At 38.7% G+C, this 22669-nt stretch overlaps 1 protein-coding gene across 2 annotated transcripts in view; it reads left to right on the top strand.

Annotated features, from left to right (window-relative positions):
- The window catches only part of Bnc2 (basonuclin zinc finger protein 2), a 407276-nt gene that overhangs the window by 116752 nt on the left and 267855 nt on the right, over window positions 1–22669 (top strand). For both annotated transcript variants that reach the window (XM_059254496.1, XM_059254497.1), the window contains exon 3: window positions 7615–7815. In XM_059254496.1, coding sequence (XP_059110479.1) covers window positions 7615–7815 — 201 coding nt within the window. The remainder of the gene's footprint in view (window positions 1–7614; window positions 7816–22669) is intronic.

Below are 22669 nucleotides of genomic sequence, written 5' to 3'. Positions count from 1 at the left end.
AGAAAGCTTTTGTCATTGCTTGTACCCACCAAAGATTAAAGTCATTGTTCAGTTTTTAGATGAAAACAGGGAGTAAAATGTTTGATCTTTTGTGGGCACAAGGTTCATACTGACCGAAGATGCTTTTTTGAAACATGAATCTTGAGGTTCCAAGGGATTCAGCTATTCCTTAGCATTTTGTAAACTATCTTATCTACTACACCCTACCCAAATCTGTCTACATTCATATTTTCATAGTATCAAAGGATTATAACATTTGAGTACTCCTTGAAGTGTGTTACAGAATTGAGACCCTGATTAGGCTGTCAACAGATGCTACATCCCAGTCACTGTTAGACAAGTGTCAATTGGAGCAATTTCTCTCTTTCAGGTGAAGCTTTTAGGTAATATTTTCCAATGGGGGATGTTAATGTCACTAATTAAAGGGTCTCAAACCTTATATTGGGGGCTTGTGTTCCTTTTCTGGTAACATAAAGATATTTTTAATGCATAAGTTGTACTCTGGCTGTGTTGGTCCCCATTTTTTTTCTTTTTTTGGTACATGGCAGTTATTATTTCAGTCTTGGGCACTAATGTGGTTAGTGTTCCTGTGAGTTAATATAAGCGTGTTTAGTATCCATAATGGTTCGGCAAAAAACTAACTAAAAATGAAGGCATGTATGTACATCTTACTTACAAATTGGACCATGATCTTGTTCCCTGAAACCTTCATGCTGTTCTGGCTGAAGCTACTATATGGTGAAATGCCCAACCCAGCTTGTCAAAGCTACCCGGCAAAGGCATAGTTATAAATATTCTAACACAGCTCTTGGAGGAGAGAGGTTCAGGGATTGAGACTCCAATCAAAGATGGCGACATGATTTTTTTTTCCCCTTCTCTCCATAAAGATCCTTAAGTGACTTTCAAACTAGCTAATTTGTGGACTCTAAACCTAAATTCTTAAAGATTTTAGTAGGAGAAGCAGTAGAATAGATGCCTATGTAGTTCAGGGCATTTACACACAACACTTGGTTACATTCAGTTGTTGGTGTACATGAATCATCTTTTTGTTATTGTTTTTTCTTTTTCTTTGTTTTATTTTTGAGATAGGATCTCACTAGGTCGCTCCTGCATGATGTGGAACCAGATCAAACTGGCCTCAAATTCACAGAGATCTGCCTGCCTCTGCCTCCCAAGTGCTGGGATTAAAGGTTTGAACCACCATGTCCCTCCTACCAATGCATCATCTTTTTAGCCTGAATTAAAGATTGCTATGAACATGTTTGGTTCAGTCACCTAACAAATTGAAATAAGAAAAAAAAACTGCTAAATATGCAAATTTTACCAGGTCCCTTAAAATTTGAACATGGGGATCCACAATTTTCAGATGTTACTGCTTGGGAATGCTTTACTGTTGAAATACGTGGGTGTGGCGATCATCTCTTACAAAGATAGCAATGGAAAAAGAGTAGCTGGGAGCAAGCAAGGATGGAGGTGTAAATATTAGGTGACTCTTAATTGTGAAGATGAGTACCTTTACATTAAAAAAGATGGTTCATAGAGGCAGGCAGATCTCTGTGAGTTCGAGTTGAGGCCAGGGTGGGCTACATGGTGAGTGCTGGGACAGCTATGTAGAAAGAACCTGTCTTAAATAAGATAGATAGATAGATAGATAGATAGATAGATAGATAGATAGATAGATAGATAAAGTGAAACAAACGAAAAAACAAAAAAGATGGCTGATCTTCAGAACTACGTTTTAATCTCCCCTCCTTCCCCTTCTCCACAGCATGCACATATAATGTGGTAGGTATTGTTTCTTCTGTGTATGTGTTTGTATAGCCACTGGGTTTATGTTTGTATGTTTGAAGGGACATGAGTACTCTCCTTTCATCAAATTACATTTGTGAGTCAGGGAAAAAGAAGCAGTATAGATAACTGTATAATTAGAAAGCAAACACAAAAATTTGAATTTTGAAAAAAAATCGAAATTATTACTAGTTTTAGTTTTGTCTATTCTTTTATAGTGAGTCAGAATTTTTGCTCCTTAATTTCACCTAGAAAATGAAACTTTGTGTGATGCATTAGGTTTCACAAGGGGAAAGACCGCTGTCAACGCTCTTCCTTAGGAATATGGACATTTGGGTGGATTCTCTGTTCAGAGGACTTTCCCTTTATTAACTCTCTCTCTCCTTTTTTTCCACTTAAGACATCTGTTAACATTTCACAGACCAACAGATGTTGCAAAGCAAGTCCCACACTTTGTTCTCAAGAAAAATGACATTTCCTCAATTGCCTGCCCCACCTCTGTGACTGAGTCCAGCCTGCTGCTCCTGCATAATCTGCATATATTAAGTTATGCACCTTAATGCATCAGGAACCCAGGCTTCAGCATTATTTTATATGTTAAAGTTGCATTTGATTAGTGCCTGGTTTACATGGTGCTTTAGAGTTCTGAGAGCAAAAACCATTAAAGCTTTCTTTGAGAATGACAGCCTGATTCTCTACATTAAGATTGGATAGCCAGTCAACATCTTTTCCTATAAAATAAATGAATCACAAAAAGCTTGAGTTGTTTCACTATGAGGAAGTGCTGATTGTCATGCGATGTGGAGCGTCCTTTTTATTATTTTGGCAAGAACAGGGACAGTTTTGTCTTGACAAGCCATTAGATGAATACCAGCGTGTGTCACATGAAAAACCACTGATCTTTAACCCAGCTCTGTACTTAACCAAGCTTTGGAAATGAATAGTGAATAAAAGAAGAGCAAAGGCCAGTATACTGTCATTACAGATTAGATTCTGCTAACAGCTGCTGAACTGAACCCAGGGAATCACAGGTATTGCTCTATAAGCCATCGAAGTCTTGGGGATGCTTCTTAAATTGTGTACATAAACCATACATTTATTTTATATTTGCTCAGGATTTACATTGTTGCAGTCACAGCTAGGGGGGGAAAGCCCCCAAGTGTTTTCTCAGGGCATGAGAGCCTTAGCACAGAGCTATATCCTTTGTGTAGCTTCTCTGTTCCTAGCCACAGAGTGGCTTTAAGAAAGCAGTGAGTTAAAGAAACTAAATCTTAAGAAGAAAAGTAAAGTTGGGCATGGTGGAGCACACCTTTAATCCTATCACTAGGGAGGCAGATGCTGGTGGATCTCTCTCTTGAAGTCAGCCTGGTCTATATAGTGAGTTCCAGGCAAGCCAAGGCTACATAGTGAGACATTGTCTTAAAACAAAACAAAACAAAACAAAAAAAAAATATATATATATATATATGTGTGTGTGTGTGTGTGTGTATGAATGATTTCTCCTTTAAAACACATACACACACACACACACACACACACACACACACACACACTAAACAAACTATAGTCTATTCCAAAAGCACATGCAAACCAGCATTCTTTGACATGGTCCTTCAGTAATTGTGGCTAACTTTTATATCAACATGTAGTTTTTGAGGAAATAGAAGGAAAGGCCTGAATTTACCTCACTGACTAAATATTGAAAAGATAGTAACATTTTAAGCAGCCACTTGTGGGAATTATTGCTTCCAGAGCTAACAGGAAAGAACACACTGTCTCACTCTGTTGGTGGAATTGCACTTGGCCTCCCTGTAGTCTTGTTAGCCCACACTCACTGAAATGCAAATTCTTTGTGAACTAATTGGATCTCATTGAGGGTACTTGCACAGTGTGTAGCTATATACAAAAAGGTTTTAAAAAGTAAGAATTTTCTGTAATTACAACTTTTAATTACTATCCAAATTACTGATATATAGTACAGGTTTAGTATATATGCTTGAATTTTTAAAATAGTACTTAGAAATGTGACTTATGGAATATTTGATAAGGCTGGACCAGCTAAAAATTCTAGGGACAAATGTTTAATTGTAGCATATATAAACTGAATTTTACTTATTTTTTTTTAATTAAGGTTTAAGATTTAGAATCTTGAAGCCAGTTGACTGTATTGAAGGCATCTTAATAGTGCAGGGTGTTTTTTATCCCTCTGAACATTTTGAATGTTAAAACATCACCATCATTTCCAATGCTGTTTCCCCTAACCTTGTTCAGTCTCCTGGTCTTACGTTACCACTGTAAAATGCATTTCAGGGTCTTGTGTTTGTGTTTTGTTGCTGTGTGGTGGTATGAGCTATTCCTAGTCCTACAGATTCTTCAGGGGCTTGAAAACTGGTTGGTGCTCTTCGGAGTTTACACAACCCGTCTCTCACTCTCAGCAAATGTGAGCAGAGTCATGTGACCTTTCATACTTGTGATCCCTTAACCTGAAGTACATGACTTAGAATCAGGGAAAAAGAAAGCAGTCATTGTGAAAATGATGTTTAACCCGGTTGACTCGCTGTAAATAACTTGGATACAAATTATTCCAGAGAGTTACTCTGTAATCTATAGAGCCAATGGAAAACCTTAGAAGGTATCCTAGCACCTTGGTTTTGTTGTTTGTTTGGGACCTGTGTCTTTAAAATGATTCAAGTCTCTCACTGGCTATAAGACTAATTAATATGAGATCAAGGAATCTACACTTTCCCTGTGGAAATGAATGGCAAGTTCCCATAATATATTTTGGGAATTTCTATAAGGGTCAGATTTTTATTTTCTAAAACTTATTAAAAACAATGATAGAAACTTAAATTTACAAAGCATAACACAGGTTCTAGGTTTGGGCTGCATTTTAACATGTTTATGGTTAACTCTGGGATCTTGTCTGTTAGTATAACAGAGCTTTCACTCTTTTTTAGCTGGTCTTAGGAACTAGTTAAATTCTGTTTGACAAAATCCATCTAGCAGGTACAGTACCATGTAGTGATCGTTGTGATTTTCCTTTTAAATCTTACAAGGCTATCCTGGTGTTTTTAAGGCGTGGCTGTTCAGGAATCTTGAGGTAATAGTTATGCTGCAGACCTGTTCAGTTAGACCTTGCAGTCTGCATCCTCTGGGTAGCATTTTGTCAGAGGACTGCTGGCTGGGCAGACCGGATTTGGATGTATTAGCTAGTCAGCCTAATAACCCTGTACAGACTGTATTGATTTTCTAGGAGAGAGTTTATGAACTAAATAAACTTGGGGTTGGTGTCTTAATAAACTGCTTCTCTCAGTCTGTCACATTTAGTTATGGAGCTGTGCAGTTTAGGGGGAAAAAAGGCTAATTCTGTTACAGATTGTTCACAGCAGGGTCTCCAAATTAGCCCTTTGTTTTGTAATGCCACCTTGCTTGGGCTCCAGTTGAGCACATTTCTCAGTTTTGCCCTAATGAGTTGCAACACTGATAATGTGGCTGATGATCTTTCATTGATTTCACTATCACTTGCTTGTCTGGTAATTGATCCGTTGCTGAGCCTCTAGTTAATTATATCGGCTTTGACATGGCCCGGTCCATGGGGAATTTCAAGTCTTGCAGAATAACAGTTTTAATAAAAGAGTCTATTACTGCAGGTGCTTGCTGCTGCATGCCAGTTGATTTTTGTGGGGTGTGGGGTGTGTGTGTGTGTGTGTGTGTGTGTGTGTGTGTGTGTGCATGGTGGGTGGGTGGGATTCGTGGGAAAGAAGAGGATCTCAGAACTGAGAGAAAAGGGGTGGGGGCTGGAAAAATAAGAAGAGGGAGAGCGAGGAAGTGGGGGGAAGCCCTAGGAGAGAGGGAGAGAGCAGGAGAGGCAGGCGAGAGAGAACAGGCAGGCAGAGCGATACAGCAGTGCTTGAGTGGAGCGAGAGGAAGCTTGCTATTGACAGTGTCCTTAAGCCTCCCACAAATAACAGCCATTAGTGGGAAGGTCAGGAGCTGAGCAGGCAGCTTGACTGAGGCACTGAGTGCCACTTCAGAAATCAAGAGGCTAGCAAATTTTAGAGGGAGTTAAGTGGGTAATAGCAGGAAAGGTACAGTCACCATTGACAATTGACTCATAGGGGCTTTTCCCGCCCTCCCCTGCAAAAGAATATTTTTATTGACCACAGGTGGACTTAATATATTTTAAGGCAACAATTCTTCGGTTTCTTGTTTGTTTCCTTTCAGATATTGAATTTGCTTCTTTTGAGACTTTTTTGTGCTTAATGGTGGTGAACTGGAGGGAAGTTTAACAGAAAAGCTTTCAGGAGATGTCAGTTCTAGAAGGGAAGGCACATTTGTGTCAACACAGTGTACGTTTTCTCATCTTTCCTCATTGTCCACTAATGACACAGGGCTGCCATTGAAGCGCTTTTCTGTTCCTTTTGTTGTTTCTGAGAGGAAGGTTTATTGTTATTCTTTAGTTAAGAAGGAGCAAGCAGAGTGGTACATTTGTCCTCAGTGTTCGTAAGTGGCTGAAGATTAATGGTCCTTACATTTGAAGTTTAGGAAGGATGGCTTTTTCCTGCTGACTACTTTTATGAGATGGCATGAATTTAGCTTTCCATTTTGAAGTTCCAGTGTTTATGTACAGTGGGTTTTGTTCAGTTCTGCTTTTCTATAAATAAGGTAGATTAAATATTATCTAGTAAATAGATGTTTTATTCTAAAACTAGTTTAATTAAAAATATGACCTGCTGTCGAGGTTATATTTCATCAGGCAGGGAAACAGAATTTTCCATAGAGATCCTGAATGAAAATTGAAGTTTTTATATGCATTACTTTTTGCCTGAAATAGGACAGGGTTTTTTTTTTTCCTTCCTCTTTCTCCTTTTTTATGATTTAAAAGGATGCTGTAGATGCTTTACCTGAGAACTTTAACAAAAGAATGTATTCTGCTTGTGAGTTTTTAAAAAAATGTATTCATTTTTCTCTTTTGCATTCAGCTTCTCCTTACTTAACCTTCAGTCTGGTAGTTAGTGGCCTGGGTGCTAGATATTAAGTGATACATATTTATTTTTGCATATGTTTATTGTACATCTTCCATGTTTAACTGGTAGGTTTACTTGCTCACCCTTTAGAATATAAGGTCAAATCTCTGTACATCATTTTCTCTGTGAGCTTATATGTGGTTATAAATAGCTCAGCATGTACTGTGTGACTTGTGGCAGCTATTTCAACAACAACCGAGCAAACTTTATGTTCTCCTCAAGACGACTCCTTGCTTCCAATGTAATTAAAAATATTTAAGTATCACAGTTTTACAAGTGTTAAAGCAAAGACTTCTGCTGGATATAACATGTTAGAGCAGAAAGCATTGTTGGGAAAAAAAATTCCCAGGGAAGGGCCCTGGCTTTCCCTGGCCTTGTGGACAGTGAGCGTGGCATTGCTTGGAGTGTGCACGAGTGTGTATCTGTCTGTGTGTCTGGAGAGAGGTTAGTGCAGGGTGTCATTTGGTGTCTGACAGTGGAACAGTGCAGTTGACTCCTAGCTCTGCCATCCAATGACATGCAGTGGCTGAGGGTTTGAAGCTGATGGTTGGGTCTCCAGTGCTGCCCGCACACCTGACAGGCAGCTGTTAAACCGAGCAAAGGCAAGCTCGGGGAGTCACAATCTATGCATAAATGATAGGGATATCTGTGCAGAAGGTGCGAAGGAAGCTCTGACCCCCTCCCTCCCCCAGATCTCCCCCTTCCCAAATGAAATGCACAGTTCAGCCAGCTTCTTAACTACACTATACTCCTGCTACTGGCTGCCAAGAAGCTCAAAAAATCCACCTTCACTTTTCAGTCAGAAGAGGCAGAAGTGGATGTGAGAGAAAGAGACACACAGAGAGACAGAGAGCCAAAGAGGGCAAGAGACTTGACTTTAAGAGACTCCTGTACTGACAACTCCATGCAGTTCGGAACCAGAACGACTGCCGCCGAACCAGGGTTCATGGGGACATGGCCGAACGCTGATACTAACCTCCTGTTCAGAATGTCCCAACAGGTAAGTTACTTTCATTTTTTTTTTAAAGAAACATCGAGTTGTTATGTGCCCTTTTCTCCCTACTACTTTTCTTTCTAAATGTTTTAGAAATTTAAAAAATACCTATTTTTTTTTCACAACTGTGTTACTGGAATGTGCACTGTTACTTCATGGCTTCCCTAAGGGCTCCTTAAGGAAAGTGGGGGAAAGGACATTGAAGTTAGAGAAAGCAAAGGCATTTGTTGCAAAGTTTCACAGTGTGCAGCCTGGGTCCTGCGAATCCTTAATTTATTTCTTTGTTTCCCGTTAAAAAGGGGAAAAGCCACTACTCAACCAATGTATCTTTCTGACTGAATGCAAGACTTGGTCAAAGTGTCTGCCAGCTCGAGAAGTAGGTCTTGCGGCTGAGCAGTCATAAAACGCGGGCCCCTCGCAGCAGCGGGTCTGACTTCTGGTGCCCAGAGCAGCTGGACTCAGACCTGAGCAAGGCTGTGCAGGCTTCCCTGCCGGCCGGGTCAGCCCGAAGGGCAGGCGGTCGGCCGGGCGGGCGGCAGGCTGCGCTTCTGCTTGCTGGCGGCCTCGGTGCCGGCTCTCTCCGTGGCTGCGCTCTCCCCGCGCTCCCCCGGCCGGCCGCGCGCGGTGCAGCCCGCTCCGCTCGCCACCCGCCCGCCGCCGGCCGCCCGCCGCCCGCCGCGGTGCACTCACACTCGGCACGGCCCCGGCGTCCTCCCGGAGCTGCTCCTGCTCCTCGCTCAGCCGCAGCCCTGCCGGCAGCTCCGTGGATGCCCTGCCGGGAGAGCCTCCCGGAGAGCGCCAGGCCAGCGGACGGATAATTAATCACCCGCGGCCGCCCGTACCAAGCGCTCGGTGATTCGCGCCCTGCGCGCCGGGCTCCTCTTGCACAATTGCTGGCTCTGCGGCTCCGCGGGGGAGCGAGGGTAAGAGGAAGCGAAGGGGAAACAACCCAGAAACTTTCCTTTTGGACTGTGCTCAAGTGAGGGAGGGAAGTTCCCTGGTGCCTCCCTCCTAGACACGTCTTGCTTTTCAGAAGCCTACACCAAACCCATACAAAGCAAGAGTTAGTTTATTATCCACGCAGCACCAAAGTAGTACTGACAAATACACTGGGTTGTTAAATAGATGGCGGTTGTTTAAAGATTGGTTATTGCCCCACTCGTTTAAAAAATACTGCAACAGCTTTTTTAATAGCCCTCTTTTGTATGTAAGAGTTCCCGGAAATTGAATACTTTGGGGTAGATTTTAAAATGTTTGGTAATGAAGTGAAGAAAACCATTTGCAAGGCTGTAAACTGTCACAAGTTTAGAAATAACATTTGCCAAAGACGGTGAATAGAGCCGGGCTCTTGTAACATTTAATTGGTAAACTGTTTTATCAACCAGTTTTACATAGGAGCAGTGTATTTGAGTAAGGTGTATTTTGACATCCTGTAGAGGGACCCTGATAACTGCTGATACAGTAAGCTGAGATTTAAATGCAATCAACATAAACCCAGTAAGCAACTCTTTATGTGCAGTCCCATTCTTTCAAATGAAAAGTTCCTTCCTTGTCTAACAGAGATGCTCCTTGTCCTTGCAGAGTGCTTTGGTGAGGTGTTTTTCTGAAGCACTTCTCTGTCTGGGTGGCTCTCTTGTGTTTTCACTAACCTTAGAACCTAATAAAATGTGCCCCACTTTTAAATTTAGAAATCACCATCGGGTTTTCCTTAAGTTAGTGGAGTGTGTATGCATGCTTTGAAAGGTTAGATTGCTTTAGGTTTTTCCCTCTAGTGAAAAAAGGGTTAATAAAACAGATAGTGATCAATTGATAAATGGCTATTGAACCACATAGATGGTGTTAGATTGCTTCTTTGGCACTAGCCCATTTCCAGGTAAATTTGCATCTAAGGAGACTTTAAGTGGTGAAAAACATTTAAGATTTAAAAAAAAAGAGCAAATTACATGAAAAGTAGGTCAGAATTATGAAAATAATTTAAATTTCTCACAGAGGAGTTTATATAACCAGCCTATCATAGTGTTTTCTGTGCAGCTATTTGGGGGGTGATACAGAAATCTGTTTTGTGTGTACCTGTATGAATGCATGTGTATAGTGAATGTCAGTGACTGTGAGGAGAATAAATATATAGGGAAGGGATTTATGCTTAATGATGCCTATTAAATAGAATACTATAGCAAAGGCTGAAAATCACAATTTTAAAAAATATTGTGATCAAAGTATTTTACTGTGGTTTCTTTATTGTTTTTGTTGTTGTTTTGATATAGTTAGTGATACATAGTCTTCTATTTGCTGTCATGGTTAATAAATATTTACCTTCTGTGCATTTTGGAAGTCATGTTAAAAGGGGTATGAGTTCACATGTGTGCATGTGTTTTTCTTTCTCTTTCAAGATTATGTAAGCTTAAATTAAAACTCTGTCTAAATATAAAAGTCTATGCTGTGCGTATTTAATGTGTTTGTTTCCCTTATGTATAGTTCTTCAGCAGTGCTGGTTCAGTGTGTGTGTGTGTGTGTGTGTGTGTGTGTGTGTGTGTGTGTATGTGTTGTGTAAAACACTTCCTGAAATGCTATCTCTTAATGCCAACAATTTTGAGAGATAATAGTTTCAATACCCACATAATCCAGCTTTTGCTAGAGATGAAAGTTTTTCCAGTTTAATCAGGTATGCAGAATTCTATATATCTAATTTTTAGTACAAAAAAAGGTTTTTTTAGATGATTATTTTAATGCCTAACTAAAAATTTAGCTCATGAAGTAAATAAAATCCATTAGATACAGTTTTCACAGTTTTCTATAGTAGGATAACAACTAATATTTCATTGACTACTTTGTTAAGCATTGGACGAGACTGACTAGTGGAGCCTGTGTGAGGTGTGTCAAGACTGAGCTGTGGAGAGCTCACCACATATGGTGTTTAGCTGTAGAAAACGTATGTTTGGGAATGTCTGATGAACACTGAAGTTCAATAATCTAGGTCTGTATCTTCTAAAGGTGAGCTAGGAAGGCAGCTGGAACAGTCTTTACCTTGTATCTCACCTGAATGAAGTTAGATGTCCTTAAATGTGAATTTTACCTTCCATCTAATATTAACAAATGATTTAATGGTCCAGAGACTCAGACTCGGTGGAATTAAATGTGTTTCCCTTAAAGCTTTAGATATGGCTTCTGGACTTCATTTCTTTATCTTACAATATTTTCTCTAACACTGAAATATAATTTTTTTTTAGAAAAAGAATATTTTCTTGTAGACAGGTATTTGAGACCCTTGAAAGGTGTAACTGTTGACTTTTGTAACTGAGAGTTCTGGATTCAGTTTGATCAGTTACAGATTGATAATATCCAAAAACCATTTCCACTTTTTCCTTATCTCCTGTAGCCCAAACCTTCTTTTGCTCAGTATAGATTGATAAGGTATTGTTAAAAAGGAAAGGGGAGGGGGGCGTGTGATAGCGGAGAAAGGAGCTTGTTTTTAGATTTCTTTTTTTTAAATCAGACCTTGCAATGCTATTTTTCTACATGTTTTATACATATTTGTGTATTTTAGAAAGTAGCAAATAAAATTCTTATAACTTGCCCTAAGAGAGGGTATAGTTTTATCTATTGGAAATCTTTTTAAGAAATGACACTGTGCAGGTAAATAGTGATAGTGCATTTTTTTCACGTATTAGCAAAGGTGTTTATGCCTTTTATTATTGCTGAGGTATACTTAACCTATTTCAAATAAAATGCAGATCCCTTAGTAAGGTCTCTTTTCAGAGTAGAGTGAAATACTAAGTTAGAATTATAAATGACTCTGTGCATCATTATGTAGTAATTTAGGATTCACCCAATGATGTAACAAAATTAACAACATAATTTCATTGTGAAACTGTGTCTTATTAAAGAACAACTGTCTGACATTCTCTTACAGTTGCTTTATTTAACTTCATGCAAATATTATTAGTAGTGACATTTTTCTATTGTGCATTAGATTCACTCATTAGCATGATGTGTTAGTTATCACCAGAGAAATCATCTCCTAGATAGGTGAGGGACAAAATCGAGAAAGCTAAAAATTAAATCAGCGATGTACATTAATACCAGACCATCTGCTCACCAGAGATAGGGCAGAGTAAACTTTTTGACTTATATGAAACCTAGCACTTTTCTGAGAAATGAGTTAAAAATATATAAGAAATACATAATAACATTCTTGAATCAGTTACAAGCGTGCTCTATAAGAATTTTTCTTCTAGTAGTCTTTTACTACTTTCAATTCATCAGGACAAACACAGTGTCAGTCATAGGATTTGTATTTAAAATGAAAACGATGATTTTTTTTCTCTTCCTGTCTTCCCAACCCTCCAAAAATATTTTGAACATTTAGTCACTAACAATTTTAAAGATTCATATACAGTATTTCTTGCAAAGTCAAATGTCTAAATTTTATCTTGTGGCTTGGTTCTTCATTATAGTCCATGCAATATATTTTTATTCTAAAGCTTCTCCCTCAAAAAATAGACACCCCTTTTAACATAGAATGAATAGTTTTATTTAATCAGAGTCATGAGTAAAGCAGTTGATAGTTAATGGTCTTTGAAAATGGCTCTCATTACCAGGCAGAACCCATCCCTAGGTTACCCTCTCTATTTTCTATTTCTTCCTTTTTAACTTTTCCTTCTTCTAGTTGGTGTGTTTGGATTATTATGTCCTACTTAAAAAGGATTAAATTGACGAAAATTGCCCTTCTGCTAACATAAGTGTTTGTATTGGGTGGCAGATAGTTTTAGCTTGTTGAACTAGCATGCTGCTTGCTCTGTTTCAGCCCCTCCTCTAATTTGAGGTGATGTGCTTTATTTTGAAATTTCAGTAATAGGTACATATTGAAATATAACCATTGACATCCATTTTAATACTATAGCATACAAGTAGGAATATTTGGATAATTGTTAGACTAGTATTGAACTGGATATGGTAGCAAAGATGCAGGTACCTGTGTTTCAGCCTTTACCTTCAGGTTTGTGTTAGCATGCAGGCTTCACTGAACAGGAGCTGTGTAGTGTGTAATGAAATGGGAATGTAGGAGGCCATGTACATACGATATTCCATGTATGTGTTACTGTAACAGAGCATGCACAAATATATTTTCAGATGTGTATATAGACATATTAACTCCTGCACAAATTGAAAGCTTATTTCCAACATGCATCACTTAAAATGAATTTGAGCATAGTTGAGGATAATTTTGAAATTATTTATTTCAACTTTCTGTTATCTGTAAACAAGTAAAGCCTTTTTTCCAAGGTGAGTCAAGTAACAGCAGTTGAAAACTAAATCTCTAAAAAGAATGAATGTCTACACTAGTGGGCATTTTTAGCATATATATTTCTAAGTGTATCTTTATATTCACTGATAGATACAAGTGTACCTAGCTTTATAGAAATTGATAGTGCAACGGGACAGAGTTAGCCTTCCACTGCAGCATAGATTCCTACTCCTGTGTCAGGGATAAGAGCCATGACAATTCCTCCTTTACATATTAGGTGCTGAGCAAGGCATCTCTGGGAAGTTGGGGCAGAAGTGAATGGGTCCCAGCCAAGGCAGGATTGCAGGGATTCCAGTGATAGTGAAAGCATTCAAGTTTGCCAGGTCGCTGTGACACAAAGAGCTGCTTCCAAAGGAACAATCCGTTACAGATAGTGAGATGGCGTCATGGACTTCAGTGAAAAACAAAAGTCCTCGCATTTCTTCTTCCCTGCCTTATACACTGCACATACTTACTTAAAGGGAGACATAGTGGACATTGCTGTGGTCAGTCTTCAAGGCTTTGAAAGCATATTTTTTTATAAGCACGTGTAGGTAATGCTTGTGTACAACTAACTTGGTAACATGGACTAGATATATATCAAAAAGTATAAGGAGAAGAAATTGGAATTCACTTTTTATCCTGTATTTCTGAGTAAACTACAGTGTTTAGATTGTTTTAGGTGCTAACTCCTTTCCCCCCAGAGTATAGTGAGAGAACTTGTGGCTGGAGGGAAAACAGTGAATCGTGGGATACCTTTTTCAGTGAAAGTCATTTTCTCTAGAATTCACCGTTTGTTGTTGAAAGAACATGGAGTATAATGGTCCCAGGGGTTCTTTCCTTGGAAGGTTGGAGCCTGGTGTGATGTGTGTGGAAGCATGAATTCTGCTCCATGTGCAGATCCGCTTGAGCCTTTCATGATACACATTTGCTGTTCTCTAACCACTGTTCTCTAAGCTTTGGCCAGAGGAGTGTTTGGGGTCGGGGGGGAATGATTGATGTCACCCACATCTGCCAAAGCTGATGCCACTCTTATTTCCAGAAGAGCAGCTGGCGTCCACATTTTGCTAGGTGCCTCCCATCCACTGAAGCACCTGGGAATCAGAGGCAGAGGAGCTCAAATACCCTTTCAAGGAACTTTGGCTTCCAAGAAGCTTAAGAAAAAGAAAGAAAGAGGGGGCAGAGTAGGAACATTTGTATAAACAAAATAAGGAGCAGAAGGAGTTTCCTATAGAAGATAAACTAGTAAAGACACACAGAAAATAGAATGAAAAAAATTATCCTGGGAAGGAGAAAGACTGTGTGCCAGTGACATCACTAAGATGGAGCTTGGAGCTGTGGCTCCAGCCCACATTTCCCCTCGGAGCCCGAACTGTACAGCCTCTCCATCCCCAGGCTGAAGAGCAAGTTTAGAGAATAGGAAGGAGAAGGAAAAGGATTGATTCTTCTTTAATTTGTACCTTCCCTGTAGGAAGCCTCACAAATTTTACAGTGTACATTTAACCCTCCAGTGAAGCATTTATGACTGGAGTCGCCTTGGGTGAGGACAGAGAGCGGTGTCGTCTTGTTGGGACACAGAGTCCAGAGAGGAGAGCGCGCTGTCTCCGTCTGTCTTCAGAGCCTCCCTTGATGGGAATACTACAGGAAAACAATGCATTACTCAAGCTGGCGAGTTCAGAAATCAAATTCTCAGCTTATTAATCATCATTCTAATTAAGAAAAAGAATTGATCCTTTAACAACAATATAATATCCTTTTGTTTTTCTTTAATTAAGCCCATCAGTTTCTCATTTCTCTCTGTAAAGGAAGAATAATGTTGGACTGTAGGAAGTTACTCATTGAAACCACTGATTCCCTTGAGCACATCTGACATCTTACTTACCCAGTCCTTTGGAATTGTAATGTTGTTTTGCTACTGTCTTTAGGGTTTGTGTGTCAAAGAGGGGTGTTGAGTTATAAATCTTGTTCCTGTTTGGCTGATAGACATTTACTTAATGGCCTAAGTACAAGGTTAGTTTGTTCTTACTTCCTGTTTCCTTTCTCATAGACTTAATTTATTCCTGCTTTATTCTCTTTTCCCCCTGCATTTCTCTTATTCATAAAATAACTTCCTAATTTTTCTGCTCTTCTCCTTAATGGGAAGGAATTAAACTGTGCTTGAAAATAGCAGCTAATCTGTCATTCTGACAGATGTTCAGGAATTTGGTGCCATCCTCGCATACGGATGGTGAGGACAGGGACCTAGGACTTGTTGCTCAGAGGCTCTACTGATAGATACGCAATCTGATCCTTCACTTGTGTGAGAAAGATTTTGACAAAGAGACTTCGCTTACTTTTCTTCTAAGAGTATTCTTAGATCTATCATTTTATATACTTGGACTTAATACCACACAGGGATATTTTCTGAGAAGTAGGAAAAGGTAGAAAGAACAGGGCCATCAGTGGAAGATGGGACCGATGTAAACTGCAGCTAATAAGAGCTAAGACATGGAAAAGAACAATTGAAATGATAACCCAGCCAGTAGAAACATGATATTATGAAACAGATATTTAAAACATGTGTTGTACACATTCATCACTGTTTTGCATTTAATAAATTTAACTCATTGTCTTGAAATGGCATAGAGGTTGTTAAAAATAACAAGATTAAAAACATTTTTGTAAATTGGAAAAATACGACTTCCAGCATTTACCTGCTGTGCTTGTGTGTGACTGTCATGGATGTTTCAACTTTATTAAGGTGCCTTTCAGTGGCTATTGGTTCTCTAGACAGTTCTTTAGGATTTACATTTGATGATCATAGTGTCTGAACGGGGGGGCTTGAAAAGAAAAACCAGGATAATGAGTATTTTACCTGACAAAAATAATTACTTTCAGCTGGCTTAACATAATAACAAAACTAATATTAAAATGAGAACCTCCATTAGCAGAGTTTTAATAATGTTTTTTTTCTCTCCTTCCATGACAATTAAAAGCAAGGAAGCTATCATTGACTTACGTCATTAGGATGGTTGTTTGGGACACTTAATCAGGCATGAGCAAAGAAAACTGCCCAAAGATGTGCCTTCTACCAGTGCCAGAGGGCAGTGGATCAGGGTTGCTGCTTTGTAAGATACTGTGACATTGTATACTGAGTATATTCATGAGAGTGTCCCCTCAGAGAGAATGCTTGCAAGCATGATGATTCTTGACCTCATGTCAAACCTAATTCAGCCTCAGCTAGGTTGCTAGGACAATGTGTAATATTGTTTTTACTTTGTCCTTTCTTTTTTATATATATAAAGATTAGAGTACCAGATAGAACTGAAACCCAAGTCCTGCTCTGGACTTTGGGGACAAGTCTTATTGTTTTTCTATAGAAAATGTTACAAATCTTATATCTCCATGCAATTGTGCATTTATATGTGATGTGTAGACACACAGACAGTGTAGGCCTGTTGGACTGTCTGGTTGAAGACATTTAAATGATTTATTTGAGGGTATGTTTATTATTAGCTGCAAGGAGTATGTGAGTGCACATACAGACGGACCACCCCAAACAAGCATCCCCACCCCAGGAAGAGTGTGGTGCCTTAGATTACATAGCAGTATGTCCCTATGCATAGCTTTTTGCCCCTTCCCGTGTTAGGGATGAACATAGAGCCTTGCCTCAGAGATGTGAGCTTAGATTTTTAAATGGAGTTCAGTGTCATTGAGAAATAGTGTGATTGTTTCTTATGTTGTGAATTGCCATTTTCAGCAAGTAGAGAACTGTAGTTTTCTGGAAGCTCTTGTCAGGTTTTTAAGTTTTAAATTCCAAGTAAAAATTAAATTAAGGGTGAGATTCTGGGTTGAGAAATGAACTCACACCTGTGATGTCTTCTTGTCTTTTCCCTTAGCAGCCACTTTGCCTTGTTCCCCTGAATACCTTTGGCAAGTCATCATGGGAGAGAGTGAATCTTAAGATATGTTGCCAGTACTGTCAGGTGCTGAAGCATACATGATGGGGAAGAGGTTCTTTTTCATTTTTGCTTTATTTGGGTTTTTTTTATTATAAGTTATGCAAGAAGGGGGATAGGAACCATCGAAAGTCCAACATCTGGGAGGGCTTGTTTCAGTAGCAGCCTGGAAACCAGAACCCTGGCTTCATACAGGTGAGATGTGTTATGGGAATAAAGGCCTTGTGCATTTAATGAACCCAGCCTGCCTGTCAGCTTGGTTTTTCATGCACCATTGTTGTTCAAATAAGAAAAAGAGAGTGTTCACAGCCTGTGGTGAGATTAGAGTAATGAAAATGAAGTGTTAATCTGTTGATAGGAAGCACATCCCATACACTACATCACAGCCACATTCACGCATGTATAATATATTCCAGGTTCTTCATGACCAGAGAAGCCTGGATGTTCATTATATTAAAAACACTCTTTTGTTGAAAGCGAGAAGTTGGCTGCTCTGACTTTGGGTAAATAGCTACTCTATACAATTTCTTAATAAAGCAACGGCTCCTGGCCTCAGAAGACTCTGATAACCTGCTGCTCTTGTGCCTGCGTGTCCTGCACTCCTGATCTGCAGAACGTCCCAGTGACCCTAACCAGAGCCTGTACTGTAGGAATTAGTGACCAATAGGGGAAAAGGGAGTTAAAGGAGAGCAGTATTTTTCTCTCTCTAAATAAAGGTTAAGTAAAATTAAACATTCATTATTCTATGTTTATTTTTCATCTTTGAAAACAGTACATTATAGAAATCCAGAAAGATTGGGACATTGTATGTGTACTCATGATGTGTTATGTGACCCTGAAGGGTAGCTAAAGGCTTTGGTCATCAACGGGGAGAATTGTCTTTTCTTTTTAAAAGTATTTTGGAATGACATAGAAAGAAAATCACAAAAATTGTTTTTCTAGAATTATTAGTTTAATTTTCTACCATTAAACACTAATTATTAAAGATATGTACTTATAAAAGTGGAGGTATAGACTTAAAAAATGAAACAGGGTCAGTCTTACACTGTAGTGAGATATTTTAAAGAAGAAAATGGTGAGCACTGGTTCAAGGCCTTTTATATAAGAGCATCAATTTGAAGAAGCATCTTAAGAAATGATATGGAAAGAAGTATAAAAGGGGAGGGAAGAGATAAATTAATAAGTGAGTTCCAGGTGTCTGTTTCTAATTGTTCAAATCTCAAGCATAATAGAAATTAAGGAAGAATGTTTCCCATAAGGAATGCATCAGTGCCATTTGGGCATCAGGTAAAACTGCATTCATGGTGCCCAGACTTAACATATTTTCTATTTTCCTGTTCACCTAGGAGTTAAGGAATTCAGTATGATCATTATGATTTTTTTGAACTTTTACAAGCTGTTGAAGTTGCTCAGAATCAAGAAAATTTGGGGATTAAAGTCTGATTGTAAATTATATTTAGCCTATGCTCAAGGATTTCTTTCATTAAGGAAAACTAAAATAAAAATTTTTCTCAGGCCGGGCGGTGGTGGCGCACGCCTTTAATCCCAGCACTCGGGAGGCAGAGCCAGGCGGATCTCTGTGAGTTCGAGGCCAGCCTGGACTACCAAGTGAGTTCCAGGAAAGGCGCAAAGCTATACAGAGAAACCCTGTCTCGAAAAACCCAAAAAAAAAAAAAAAAAAAAAAAAAAATTTTTCTCATAGAAAAGAAACATCTCATTTAAAAAGTAATCTTTCAAATATATGGGCCAGTGGTGAAGCATGATTATAAAACAGTATCCTATAGTTGATCTAAGTCTTATTTTGATAATTTGATACATGACTGGTAATAGTCTACTCAATAAAGTCTGTTTGGAGATCCAAGTTTTTCTTGACTACAGTAATTAATTAGAGATAACCTGTTTTTACTATGATTGAAAAAAATGATAAGTAGGAAATTTTAATTTGTAAAGTTCACTAATAGGTTTAGATGCTGAGATGCTGTAGTTGATTGGAAGTTATGAACTGTAAATAAACTTTTTGTACTTGCTTTCAGTTAAAAAAAAAACAAAGGAAAGAAATGCATGGTGACTTTGTCATAGACATTTGCTTTTAAGTAATAGTCATTTTTGAACAAATATGTCATGACTTTTTGGTTCATCTGAACCCTCAGTAATGACTATATAAGTATAAATGTCAGATGTTGCCATACAAGTGGGGCCGGTAAATATGAATATTTGTTATGGTATTTATGCATCTTAAATGTTGACTTTTAAAATGTACCTTAAAGATATACACTATTAGGGTCCGTTTTTCACTTAAGTACATGATAGTTCTAGCAAGGAAGTATGAAAGTGTTAACATGTGAAGGATCAGAATTCATGTAGAGCTGAGTAGCGGTCTATGAGTATCCTTTCTGGGCTGCAAGGAAGATTGGAGTTGATTGGAAACCCATGTAAAGGTCTGATGCATCACTGTGTAAGACTAGGTCATCAATTTGCAACTGTTTACTTAGATTTTTATTTTAAATTATGAAATTGAGTTTCCTTTGCTTCATAGTTACATTTAACTGGAATAACTGTATTTGGAAGTAAAATTTGCTATCCATTTTTATTCACGATATAAATTTATGAAATATATAAGTATGTACACACACATATATTTAAATATCTGTTTTTAGAACTTGCCTTTTTTTGCTACAATTCTACAAACTTTTCTGGACTAGTTACAAAAGTTCAAAGATCAACAGTTACCTAAGATGCCCACGTGAAGGTAATGAAAATTATGCTTGTAGAGTGGGTCTGGTGGGTCTGTGGTAGACCAGAAAGCTCATCTCCTAACCACTGAGGTGGTAGTTCTGGGGTCCAGAGAATTGTTACCAGGTGAGAATGTAGGCCCCCTGGTTGCCAGATCACCCAATTTTTTCTTTAATGAGAAGCCAGAAGTACAATTTTTATATGAAATCTCCTGATTTGAAATCTTGGCAGCATATTAAAATATTTTAAAAACTGTGTGGTCCAAACAAAACTCATCTGCAGGCTATATTCAGCCACTGGCTGCCAGAGAGAAACCTCTGTTTTAGATAATATTTTAATGGATGAAGATAATAGTTTCATTGCACGTGATCATTCATCATGGGAATTCCCCACTGGGATGAATTGAGTTGAGTTTTTCCCTGCAATTAAAACAAGTAAGTTTAGTAAATATATTTCTGCTTTTAGTTATTTTGATGTATAGCCTTTTCCTTATGATCCGTATTCAGAGAACAATCAAATTCATGGACAGAATAAGAATGGTATAGTTATTTAAATATAAGTAGGGATATAAGAAATTTAGAGTTAGAAAAAGAAAATGTCTGGATTACAATGACAATCCCATGATTTGTGTCAGTAACTGATAGAGATGAAAAGCTGAATCCACTGTAAGAGCTTTTCATCTCACCTTTGAGCAGTGGATTCTTGGCCCTGAATCTTTGTGGGATTGCTATAATTTACCAGTTCAATTGATTGTGATGTCACGAGGAAGAGATGGACCACAAGGGGAAAACTTCCCCTTACTAATTTGTGCAAGGCCAATATTCTATCCCTGCTTCAAGAAAACATCATTTATATTGTATAAGATGAGGTTTTCAATGTCAGTCTATAGTTTTTGAAGGGGCTCTTTAAAAGAAATAATCTACTCATAATTGAAATTCTCCAGGCAAATCAAATATCAACATTTTCAACAGAACAGGTAATTAATTGGTTTGGGTTTCAAATTGAAGGTCATCCTGTTATTGATTTTCGTGGGAACAAGAAACAAGAGCATCTTGTTAAGATGATCTGCAAATGGGACCTAGGTGTGCCTAGGATTCTACCCTGGGTCTTGTTGATTACTGTCTATGGACAAGAGTCAGAAACCTACCAGAAGCAAACCTTCTCTGTAGGAAACACAGTAAGCTCTTGACTTGCTTCCCATACTGCAGGAAAGACATAGATTGGAGCAAAGACCAGATATTAACACTCACTAGTCTTCTAGTAAGTCAAGTATCTCAAGTAAAGAGTAGATGCAGCTTGCAGTAACCATCTGCCAGTGTGTTGGAGAGAGGGTGGGATGCTGTACTCATGAAGTTCAAGATCAACACAGCTGTGACTAACACTTTTGGAAACCTTTCAACTGGGAATTAGATTAAATATCTTTAATGCAAGGGGAGGGAAGAACTTGGATACAAGGGGAGAGCAGTACAGGGTGGAACAATTGGAACATAGAGTAACAAAGCCCTTTCGCTACTACAGGGTTTTATAAAATCACATGTATGTTGTATGTTGAATAGATAGTTTGTCATTCGGTGTCACGCTTTTTAAAGCCATCCTTTCTCTGCCTGCCGTGTTTATATTTTCGGAGAAAGGTGTGGTGTTGTTTTCGCTGTATCAACCAGGTGGAATATACACAGCAGCTTTCTCTTCGAGTTTGGAGTAGAATTCTCCATAAAAGGGTAACCTTTCTGTTCTAAGTACCCTGGAGCTGCTCATGCAGCTATTTCCAAGTTGACATACTTCTTTTGTGTAGGCATGACAGTGGCACCAACCTTCTACATTAAGACTTAACATTCCACAGAACCATTTCAGGTTTATTATGAGCTTCAAAGCCTGCTCATCCCTAAGAGAATATCAAGTTTAAGCATGTCACTTTGCCATAGTCACAGGTTACTTTTTTGAATCAAACTGTGTCTATTCATGGCTGATTATCTCCGGGTGACACTTGAAACTTCTCAGTTCCTTACAGAGTCCTTTTTGCTTTTGACCCATTGTTGCTGCCCTTTTGAATTCTGTAGTCAGATCCTTTTGATAGTAGTTGGTCACTACCCATGAACGAAGTAGCACAGGTCATAATTGTTTAAAATTCCAAGACAATACCAACAGCTTTTTGCTTCAGCTCTTGATCCTAGAATTCATTTCTTTGAAATACCACTGTCCACCCCCCCCACACTCCACCCCTGATGGGATTTTTCAAAAGGTAGCTGGGGTGCAAAAGAACATGTAAAGTTGTTAATGTTGGGTTGATGTATAAAAGGCTAGTGATAAGAGGAAGCCCATGGGACTACTCAGCCTTATCTCCTAGTGTACCCTTCTCTTCTCAGGGAAAGGAGGTCCCTATTTTCTGCGTGGTAAAAGTACACTCCCTTTTGGAACCTCCTGGTTTTCAGTTCCTTCCCAAGTTAATAAACTGTTCCTGTCTGTGCCTTGTGTCTCAGAGATGGAACTTGACGGACTAGTCAGCATTGCAAAGGTCATCCTAAAGCTATTGGCAGAATGCACTGCCATTCGATGCTGAGCGATGATAATGCTACTATAGCAGTTGGCTGGATGTATTAGACTGTGTGGCTTTCCCAGAATACTAAACTATCTGTTTAGGTCTTCTAGACACCTGATAGAATGCCCATTCACAAACTGTCTCGGGTGCATTTTTGAAGGGATCTTAATGACATTAAAACACCAGTACTTTGCCCACAGGATGGATGATTTATGCAGAGCATGTTTCTAGTGTGCTGTTTTGCTTTTGTGAAAATATTTTTAAATTATTCTCATCTATTAGAGTTTTCCTTTTGTCTGGAAATTCTGATGTTCCAGCGAATTTTAAAATTCAGGCTTTTACCTTTTTAGTTTGTCTTCTAGTGTGCAG

Source organism: Peromyscus eremicus, chromosome 2 (assembly GCF_949786415.1).
Source record: "Peromyscus eremicus chromosome 2, PerEre_H2_v1, whole genome shotgun sequence".
In the NCBI taxonomy this organism is placed as follows: Eukaryota; Metazoa; Chordata; class Mammalia; order Rodentia; family Cricetidae; genus Peromyscus; species Peromyscus eremicus.
The sequence above is the reverse complement of the archived record's forward strand: the minus strand, read 5'-3'. Positions and strand labels throughout refer to the sequence as shown.